The sequence below is a fragment of the Salvelinus alpinus genome, chromosome 22, assembly GCF_045679555.1.
Source record: "Salvelinus alpinus chromosome 22, SLU_Salpinus.1, whole genome shotgun sequence".
Lineage (NCBI taxonomy): Eukaryota > Metazoa > Chordata > Actinopteri > Salmoniformes > Salmonidae > Salvelinus > Salvelinus alpinus.
The window spans coordinates 40,529,260-40,540,088 of record NC_092107.1 but is presented as its reverse complement, the minus strand read 5'-3'; the positions used below and the strand labels follow the sequence as shown (position 1 = coordinate 40,540,088).

The 10,829-nt window shown below is 50.0% G+C and overlaps 1 protein-coding gene across 1 annotated transcript; it reads left to right on the top strand.

Annotated features, from left to right (window-relative positions):
* Positions 1-727: 727 nt before the first annotated feature.
* Positions 728-7,448, top strand: LOC139549528 (frizzled-4-like). The gene is made up of 4 exons (XM_071360114.1): positions 728-1,391; positions 4,158-4,685; positions 5,600-5,745; positions 5,974-7,448. The coding sequence occupies exons 1-4, from the start codon at positions 1,125-1,127 to the stop codon at positions 6,635-6,637; spliced, it is 1,605 nt and encodes a 534-aa protein (XP_071216215.1). The 5' UTR covers positions 728-1,124; the 3' UTR covers positions 6,638-7,448.
* The last annotated feature ends 3,381 nt before the right edge of the window (positions 7,449-10,829 follow it).

The following is a 10,829-nucleotide window of genomic DNA, read 5'->3' as shown; positions in this document are numbered from 1 at the left end:
CTTGGTTGGATATATGAATAAATGACCAGTAGAAGACATGCAGCTCTTCAATAAGCTACCGCTCCCCACCCCTGTGTTTAGGATGGTAGGGCATAACCCGTCGACATTTCAACCAGCATCCGGGGCGTCCCCGGGGCGTCATCACACAGAAGTAAACACACACAACGATAGAGAGACTAGGCATTCCAGAACAAACAGAAAAGACAACAACTTTTCTCTATGCCCGTCTTGAGCGGGATGGACAAACACAGCCTTTAGTCTGGATGTCCAATAGCCTAGAGGTATCCAATGCAGCAGTATTACTGTACATTACATCAGTATTACTGTACATTACATCCATTTTAATGTCATAAACACTTTAGCTGAAGATTCGTCTGATTGGGATGTGCGCCTGTGGTGGAGATGCAGCATGTTTTAAAGACCATTTGTGATTTAAAAATACAAATAAAACTATCGTGTTTCAGGGGCGAGACTGCCTTGTATTTCTAAAAATATGGCCAGTAAAAATATGACCCACAGCCGGAATAAATGCTGTGGAGTCCGCTCATGAGAAGAGGGCCACAGGCAACTTTCCTCACCTGAAACCCCGCCCTTCTGAGCGCTCTTCCGCCTGCTGATTGGCTTCTGAGATCTCTCCTGGCCGCTGGTTGGCTGTCCCTGGCGAGAGAGCTGGAGAATTCGCTCTTTACAGAGTGGGGCGGAGGCGCGCGGGCAGAACCCACAGAGACAGACAAGCAGCCTCTTACCACAGCGCAAGACCTAACGGAGCTACTATACCGGGGAACTAGAACGGACAGGGCTCCAGGATGTCTCCGAGGTCTCGTGCGTGAAAAACCACAGAAGGAACTATCGAAACAGATACTGCAAAGCGAGGCAGGAGTTTGAGTGCAAGGAAAATCAGGATATAACAGTTCATTTTATTATTGCTTTTGGATAAGTTGTTGCCAACTTCGCTTAACGGGTTGGAGTAGGTTACCAACTGTGCTTCCAGTGGAGGATTTCATATTGGCGACCGCGCACTCTGAAGTGGACTAAAGTTTCCCCAGTACCCGGTGGAATACCCTACCAGGCAACGCCCGGAACCCGATCAATTGATAACTTTGGAACTTTTCCTCCTCGTGACAATGAGTCGGGCTGTGGACGCTCTTGCGGCGGTAGCGCTCTCTCTCGCGCTGCTGTGCGTTCCAGGACACCTTGGTCTGGTGCGTGCGTTCGGCGAAGAGACAGAGGAGATGACGTGCGACCCGATACGCATCGCCATGTGCCAGGACCTGGGCTACAACGTCACCAAGATGCCCAACCTGGTGGGCAACGTCCTGCAGTCAGACGCGGAGCTCCAACTCACCACCTTCACACCACTCATACAGTATGGCTGCTCCAGCCAACTGAAGGTACACACACACACACACACACACACACACACACACACACACACACACACAACTATCCCTAAACCTAACAAACCTTATTTTACATTTCAGTCATTTAGCAAACACTCTCATCCAGAGCGACTTACAGTTAGGGTTAAGTGCCTTGCTCAAGGGCACATCAACAGATTGTTTCACCCTAGTCAGCTCGGGGATTCAAATCAGCAACACTTCAGTTACTGGCCTAATACTCTTAACCGCCAGGTTACCTGCCATCCTAACTCCTAACCCCTAACTCCTAACTCCTAACCCCTAATTGTAACCCCAAACCTAGCCCTAAGCCTAAAATAACCTTTGTCATGAGAACTGTCCCCACAAGGGAGAATTTTCCTTATTTTACTATCCTTGTGGGGGCTTTGAGGGATTTCTGGTACCCACAAGGATAGTAATACAAGACCCCCTCCCCAGACACACACACACTCTCTCAATTCAAGGGGATTTATTGGCATGGGAACCAAACATATGTTAACATTGCCAAAGCAAGTGAAGTAGATAATATACAAAAGTTAAATAAAGCATCTCTCTCTAGCTGCTCCAGCCGACTAAAGACATGTTGGTTCTCAGGCTGGGCTGTGCGTTGGAGCAGGCAGTGGAGAGAGGGAGACAGAGAGCACATGTTGGTTCTCAGGCTGGGCTGTGCGTTGGAGCAGGCAGTGGAGAGAGGGAGACAGAGAGCACATGTTGGTTCTCAGGCTGGGCTGTGCGTTGGAGCAGGCAGTGGAGAGAGGGAGACAGAGAGCACATGTTGGTTCTCAGGCTGGGCTGTGCGTTGGAGCAGGCAGTGGAGAGAGGGAGACAGAGAGCACATGACAGAGTCACAGGGAGACCATCCAGTCTTGGTTCAGCAGCACGGGGCAGTGATATAATATATATCCGAGGAGAGGAGAGGGCCAGGCAAGCTCTATAGAGTAACAACAATACTGCCCTCAGTACTACTCTTTGTAAGGCCACTTGTCTGCCTGAACCGCCATGAAGCTGGAAATTAAATCCATCCCATTTTGTCCTTCTCAAAAGGTTTTTATTGTCCTGACTGAAATGCCCAATGAGTAGTTATTTGTGTGGTTCGATGGCAATGGCATGAATGGATCCAGTTGATCATTTCCTGTGGTTTACCACTCCATAGTCTGTAGACACAACAACCCACTGCCTCCTCTTTCTCTAAGAGCGTCCCTGACCTTGACCATGGACATATATTAACATACATTCAGTCCATTACTCCAATTCTAATGTATTTAAGGGCTTTTGTGGTATTATTGTGGAGTTGTAGTAGTCTGGATGCTATAGGTTATTGGAGTGATGATGGGGTTGTGTAGGTTGTGGTTGTCTGGATGCTATAGGTTATTGGAGTGATGATGGGGTTGTGTAGGTTGTGTAGGTTGTGGTTGTCTGGATGCTATAGGTTATTGGAGTGATGATGGGGTTGTGTAGTTTGTGGTTGTCTGGATGCTATAGGTTATTGGAGTGATGATGGGGTTGTGTAGTTTGTGGTTGTCTGGATGCTATAGGTTATCGGAGTGATGATGGGGTTGTGTAGGTTGTGTTGTGGTGTGGTTGTCTGTCTCTTGTGGTTCAGTGTGAGAGGTCTGGACTGACGGCCGTGAGAAGTCACCACCCAACAGATTAGGCTCTTTCTTACACACACACACACACACACACACACACACACACACACACACACACACACACACACACACACACACACACACACACACACACACACACACACACACACACACACACACAGGGCTGTGAACAGCACTCGGGTTACCTGGGGGAGGAAAACAAGCCTTCTCCAGTCCAGCTAGAGAACAGTATCACAGCTCCAACAGAGAGAAACATCACTGATATCATCTCTCACAGTCTCACAGTGCTGCCCTGCGCTTCCCACGCCACACGGTAGCCCCCCCCCACACACACACACTTAGCCCCTATACATGAACTTGTATAGATGGTGTGTTTATGGCTAGACAGTTATCTTTACTGAACTATGCTGACCGGAGAGTGAAAGTAGAGTTTGTCCCCCTCGGTTAAAGTACCTCAGACGTTTGTCACCCTCGGTTAAAGTACACCAGACGTTTGTCCCCCTCGGTTAAAGTACCCCAGACGTTTGTCCCCCTCGGTTAAAGTAGCCCAGACGTTTGTCCCTCTCGGTTAAAGTACCCCAGACGTTTGTCCCCCTCGGTTAAAGTACCCCAGACGTTTGTCCCCCTCGGTTAAAGTACCCCAGACGTTCGTCCCCCTCGGTTAAAGTACCCCGGACGTTTGTCCCCCTCGGTTAAAGTACCTCAGACGTTTGTCCCCCTCAGTTAAAGTACCCCAGACCTTCATGTCCCCGCAGGAGGCATTTTGCCTTTCGGTAGGCCGTCATTATAAATCAGAATTTTGTTCTTAACTGACTTGCTTAGTTATATAAAAATAAATCTCTCCATCACATTATCTGTATGACTATTAAATGAACTGTTTTTGTTGTAGTGGCTTTAATAATGATTTTAAAATTCACTAAAGGTTTCACCACAAACTTTTGTGCTTGTTGCCTGGTTTTCCCGACTAAACCCAAAACACAGTTCCTTTCATTTCCAGTTGTAGTCTGAAAGTAGAATAGGAAGCAGACTAAGGACCATGATGTAACACAGGGAAAGCAGACAGAGCAATGCACACAGAATCATCATAACATTTTAGAAATTCATTAAGTGTACATATATACATATGCCTCTCTGTCTCTCTCTCCAGTTCTTCCTGTGTGCGGTGTACGTGCCCATGTGTACAGACAAGGTTCCCATCCCCATCGGGCCGTGTGGCAGCATGTGTCTGTCTGTCAAGAGGAAGTGTCTGCCAGTCCTAATAGAGTTTGGCTTCGTCTGGCCAGAGCTGCTCAACTGCAGCCTGTTCCCCCCTCAGAACGACCACAACCACATGTGTATGGAGGGTCCGGGGGACGAGGACGCCCCTTTCCACCCCGTCCGACCCCTGCCCCCCCAGGAGGAGGAGTGCCAGGCCCTGGGGGCCGGGCCAGACCAGTATGCCTGGGTGAGGCGGAGCCACAGCTGTGCACTGCAGTGTGGGTATGACGCGGGGCTGTACCGGCGCGGGGCCAAGGTGTTTACAGACGTGTGGATGGCAGTATGGGCAGTGTTGTGTTTCCTCTCTACCACCCTGACCGTCCTCACCTTCCTCCTGGACTCAACACGCTTCTCCTACCCCGAGAGACCCATCATCTTCCTCTCCATGTGCTCCAACCTCTACAGCGTGGCCTACCTGGTGAGGACATAGGACTTAGAGGGGGTAGGCAACACTGCTCCTGGAGTGTTGCAGGTGTGCTGAATTTAGGCAACCACTGAACTGATCAGTTAGTTCTGTTGGTCCGATGTGGTGCCTAGTTTGAACAAAATCCAGCAGTACCTGAAGGACTCCAGGAACAGGGTTGCCGACCCCTGACTGACATGATTAAAATCAGTTTAAAAGCCCTTGGCTGTTTCTCAATAATTTAAACTAGCCTCCTCCATGATCACTAATATGAGAGGTGGAAGCAGTTTGTTGTAAAACTGCCCAGTCCTTTCAGCTACCAGTAGAGATGAGGAATGAAGATAATCAATCAAATGTATTTATAAAGCCCTTTTTACATCAGCCGATGTCACAAAGTGCCCTACAGAAACCCAGCCTAAAACCCCAAACAGCAAGCAATGCAGGTGTAGAAGCACGGTGGCTAGGAAAAACTCCCTAGAAAGGCAGGAACCTAGGAAGAAACCTAGAGAGGAACCAGGCTCTGAGAGGTGGCCAGTCCTCTTCTGGCTGTGCCGGGTTGGAGATTATAACAGAACTTGGCTAAGATGTTCAAATGTTCATAGATGACCAGCAGGGTCAAATAATAATAATCACAGTGGTTGTCGAGGGTGCAACATGCTAGAGTATGTCCTGGTCTCCTGGAGGACCCAATGTCTCCTGGATGTCTCCTGGATGACCCCTGGTCTCCGGATGACCCCTGGTCTCCTGGATGACCCCTGGTCTCCGGATGACCCCTGGTCTCCTGGATGACCCCTGGTCTCCTGGATGACCCCTGGTCTCCTGGATGACCCCTGGTCTCCGGATGACCCCTGGTCTCCTGGATGACCCCTGGTCTCCTGGATGACCCCTGGTCTCCTGGATGACCCCTGTGTCTGTCTGTCTCCCTGTAGGTGCGCCTGACTCTGGGTCGGGAGCGTGTATCCTGTGATCTGGAGGAGGCAGCAGTTCCTGTTCTGGTACAGGAGGGGTTAAAGAGTACCGGCTGTGCCATCGTCTTCCTCTTGCTCTACTTCTTTGGCATGGCCACCTCACTGTGGTGGGCACACACACACACACACACACACACACACACACACACACACACACACACACACACACACACACACACACACACACACACACACACACACACACACACACACACACACACACACACACACACTGGCCAAAAGTATTACACTCTAAGCAATAGATTTGAATGAAACCGTTAGAACAGTGGACTTCCAGCTCTGTAACCCGTCTCTCTCTCTCTGCCTCCTCCCAGGTGGGTGATTCTGACTCTGACCTGGTTCCTGGCTGCAGGGTTAAAGTGGGGTCACGAGGCCATCGAGATGCACAGCTCCTACTTCCACATAGCAGCCTGGGCCATCCCCGCCGTCAAGACCATCGTCATCCTCATCATGCGACTAGTAGATGCTGATGACCTCACGGGGCTGTGCTACGTGGGTAACCTACAGCAAGAGGCCCTGACGGGCTTCGTGGTCGCCCCGCTCGCCACCTACCTCCTCATCGGGACACTGTTCATCTGCGCCGGCCTGGTGGCCCTGTTTAAGATCCGCTCCAACCTGCAGAAGGACGGGGCCAAGACGGACAAGCTGGAGCGTCTGATGGTGAAGATCGGGGTGTTCTCTGTGCTGTACATGGTACCTGCGTCCACCGTGATAGGCTGCTATCTCTACCAGCTGTCCCACTGGGGGGACTTCAGGGCCAGTGCCATGGACTCATACGTGGCAGCAGAGATGCTGAGGATCTTTATGTCTCTGCTGGTGGGCATCACGTCGGGCATGTGGATCTGGTCGGCCAAAACCCTCCACACCTGGAAACGCTGCTCTGCCCGGCTGTGGAGGGACGGCCGGGCAGGGAGGGGCAAGCGGGCACCGGGGGACAGCTGGATAAAACCTGGCAAGGGCAATGAGACGGTGGTGTGAGGAGAGAGGGAGAGAAAGAGGGAGAGGGGAAGATATGAACCGTGTGGCTTTATAAAGCAAACCTGCCCCCAAACCCACTACTAGATCCACTATCTGCTGGAGAGAACGAAAGAGAAGGACAAACAGATAAATAGCAGACAGCGGTTTCCTTTGCCCACTTTGTTTGTGGTTCTCTCCCTACTAGCAGACTAACCCACTGCCAGAGAAGAGACTGACCCTGTAGCCTACAGCAGACTCTGATCTATAGAACCTTCTGACTTTACTTCAGAGAGTTGTTTTAAAGGTTGAATCTACACTGGAGAGTCATGGTCCAGATGATGTACAGAACTAAACTACAGCCACACTGAAATGCACTATGACTAGCTGATGTATCTTGGTTAACATGCCTTATGAGGAACGGGAGGCTGGGCTGCCCAGCCAGCCACACTCTGGACGCTATAAAGCTATGCTACTGCAAAGGCACCTGGGATTTGTAGTGACTAGACTCTATGGTGTTGCAGCTAAGGCACTTGGGAAACGTAGGCCTGTGTCCTTTACCTCAGTCCTCAGCGAGCAGCACAGCTGACCTCCACACAGTCTTAACGTGGAAACAGACACTCAACTATGAACTCTGAACTTTAACCCTTGACCTTCTCCAGTCACTCATGGAACCCTTAGGGATGGCGATCAGTAATGAACCGGCGTCAGGTTCTTCCTGTATTTTAGAAGTAAATGAAGGGTTATTATGACTGATGTTAGACAATCAACCCCCAAAATACACACACACACACACACACACACACACACACACACACACACACACACACACACACACACACACACACACACACACACACACACACACACACACGGAGTCAAACTCATACAGTCTGTACAGTTGCACCCTTGTGCAATCCACTGCCATCAAATCTGCTGCATCAGCTGAGTTATTATTGCATTAAGCTGCAACCATCAATAGACCGTCAACACAACACACACAGCAGAGAGACAGTCAAACACAGAGACAGCAGAGAGACAGTCAAACACAGAGACAGCAGAGAGACAGTCAAACACAACACACACAGCAGAGAGACAGTCAAACACAGAGACAGCAGAAAGACAGTCAAACACAGAGACAGCAGAGAGACAGTCAAACACAGAGACAGCAGTGATACAGTCAAACACAACACACGCAGCAGAGAGACAGTCAAACACAGACAGCAGAGAGACAGTCAAACACAACACACACAGCAGAGAGACAGTCAAACACAACACACACAGCAGAGAGACAGTCAAACACAGAGACAGCAGAGAGACAGTCAAACACAACACACACAGCAGAGAGACAGTCAAACACAACACACACAGCAGAGAGACAGTCAAACACAACACACACAGCAGAGAGACAGTCAAACACAACACACGCAGCAGAGAGACAGTCAAACACAGAGACAGCAGAGAGACAGTCAAACACAACACACACAGCAGAGAGACAGTCAAACACAACACACACAGCAGAGAGACAGTCAAACACAACACACACAGCAGGGAGACAGTCAAACACAGAGACAGCAGAGAGACAGTCCAACACAACACACGCAGCAGAAAGACAGTCAAACACAGAGACACAGTCAAACACAACACACACAGCAGAGAGACAGTCAAACACAGACAGCAGAGAGACAGTCAAATTACTGCAGCCTGTCTCTCTACTCTGTTACTGCAGCCTGTCTCTCTACTGTGTTACTGCAGCCTGTCTCTCTACTCTGTTACTGCAGCCTGTCTCTCTACTCTGTTACTGCAGCCTGTCTCTCTACTGTGTTACTGCAGCCTGTCTCTCTACTCTGTTACTGCAGCCTGTCTCTCTACTCTGTTACTGCAGCCTGTCTCTCTACTCTGTTACTGCAGCCTGTCTCTCTACTCTGTTACTGCAGCCTGTCTCTCTACTCTGTTACTGCAGCCTGTCTCTCTACTCTGTTACTGCAGCCTGTCTCTCTACTCTGTTACTGCAGCCTGTCTCTCTACTCTGTTACTGCAGCCTGTCTCTCTACTGTGTTACTGCAGCCTGTCTCTCTACTCTGTTACTGCAGCCTGTCTCTCTACTCTGTTACTGCAGCCTGTCTCTCTACTCTGTTACTGCAGCCTGTCTCTCTACTCTGTTACTGCAGCCTGTCTCTCTACTCTGTTACTGCAGCCTGTCTCTCTACTCTGTTACTGCAGCCTGTCTCTCTACTCTGTTACTGCAGCCTGTCTCTCTACTCTGTTACTGCAGCCTGTCTCTCTACTCTGTTACTGCAGCCTGTCTCTCTACTCTGTTACTGCAGCCTGTCTCTCTACTCTGTTACTGCAGCCTGTCTCTCTACTCTGTTACTGCAGCCTGTCTCTCTACTCTGTTACTGCAGCCTGTCTCTCTACTCTGTTACTGCAGCCTGTCTCTCTACTCTGTTACTGCAGCCTGTCTCTCTACTCTGTTACTGCAGCCTGTCTCTCTACTCTGTTACTGCAGCCTGTCTCTCTACTCTGTTACTGCAGCCTGTCTCTCTACTCTGTTACTGCAGCCTGTCTCTCTACTCTGTTACTGCAGCCTGTCTCTCTACTCTGTTACTGCAGCCTGTCTCTCTACTCTGTTACTGCAGCCTGTCTCTCTACTCTGTTACTGCAGCCTGTCTCTCTACTCTGTTACTGCAGCCTGTCTCTCTACTCTGTTACTGCAGCCTGTCTCTCTACTCTGTTACTGCAGCCTGTCTCTCTACTCTGTTACTGCAGCCTGTCTCTCTACTCTGTTACTGCAGCCTGTCTCTCTACTGTGTTACTGCAGCCTGTCTCTCTACTCTGTTACTGCAGCCTGTCTCTCTACTCTGTTACTGCAGCCTGTCTCTCTACTCTGTTACTGCAGCCTGTCTCTCTACTCTGTTACTGCAGCCTGTCTCTCTACTCTGTTACTGCAGCCTGTCTCTCTACTCTGTTACTGCAGCCTGTCTCTCTACTCTGTTACTGCAGCCTGTCTCTCTACTCTGTTACTGCAGCCTGTCTCTCTACTCTGTTACTGCAGCCTGTCTCTCTACTCTGTTACTGCAGCCTGTCTCTCTACTCTGTTACTGCAGCCTGTCTCTCTACTCTGTTACTGCAGCCTGTCTCTCTACTCTGTTACTGCAGCCTGTCTCTCTACTCTGTTACTGCAGCCTGTCTCTCTACTCTGTTACTGCAGCCTGTCTCTCTACTCTGTTACTGCAGCCTGTCTCTCTACTCTGTTACTGCAGCCTGTCTCTCTACTGTGTTACTGCAGCCTGTCTCTCTACTCTGTTACTGCAGCCTGTCTCTCTACTCTGTTACTGCAGCCTGTCTCTCTACTCTGTTACTGCAGCCTGTCTCTCTACTCTGTTACTGCAGCCTGTCTCTCTACTCTGTTACTGCAGCCTGTCTCTCTACTCTGTTACTGCAGCCTGTCTCTCTACTCTGTTACTGCAGCCTGTCTCTCTACTCTGTTACTGCAGCCTGTCTCTCTACTCTGTTACTGCAGCCTGTCTCTCTACTCTGTTACTGCAGCCTGTCTCTCTACTCTGTTACTGCAGCCTGTCTCTCTACTCTGTTACTGCAGCCTGTCTCTCTACTCTGTTACTGCAGCCTGTCTCTCTACTCTGTTACTGCAGCCTGTCTCTCTACTCTGTTACTGCAGCCTGTCTCTCTACTCTGTTACTGCAGCCTGTCTCTCTACTCTGTTACTGCAGCCTGTCTCTCTACTCTGTTACTGCAGCCTGTCTCTCTACTCTGTTACTGCAGCCTGTCTCTCTACTGTGTTACTGCAGCCTGTCTCTCTACTGTGTTACTGCAGCCTGTCTCTCTACTCTGTTACTGCAGCCTGTCTCTCTACTCTGTTACTGCAGCCTGTCTCTCTACTCTGTTACTGCAGCCTGTCTCTCTACTCTGTTACTGCAGCCTGTCTCTCTACTCTGTTACTGCAGCCTGTCTCTCTACTCTGTTACTGCAGCCTGTCTCTCTACTCTGTTACTGCAGCCTGTCTCTCTACTCTGTTACTGCAGCCTGTCTCTCTACTCTGTTACTGCAGCCTGTCTCTCTACTCTGTTACTGCAGCCTGTCTCTCTACTCTGTTACTGCAGCCTGTCTCTCTACTCTGTTACTGCAGCCTGTCTCTCTACTCTGTTACTGCAGCCTGTCTCTCTACTCTGTTACTGCAGCCTGTCTCTCTACTCTG

What these genes read in the sequence shown, in the direction of transcription:
- LOC139549528 (XM_071360114.1), top strand. Translation starts at nt 1,125, where the DNA reads ATGAGTCGGGCTGTGGACGCTCTTGCGGCGGTAGCGCTCTCTCTCGCG. An exon ending in GCTGCTCCAGCCAACTGAAG is followed by an intron (nt 1,392 to 4,157) that starts GTACACACACAC and finishes CTCTCTCTCCAG; the next exon opens with TTCTTCCTGTGTGCGGTGTA. An exon ending in TCTACAGCGTGGCCTACCTG is followed by an intron (nt 4,686 to 5,599) that starts GTGAGGACATAG and finishes GTCTCCCTGTAG; the next exon opens with GTGCGCCTGACTCTGGGTCG.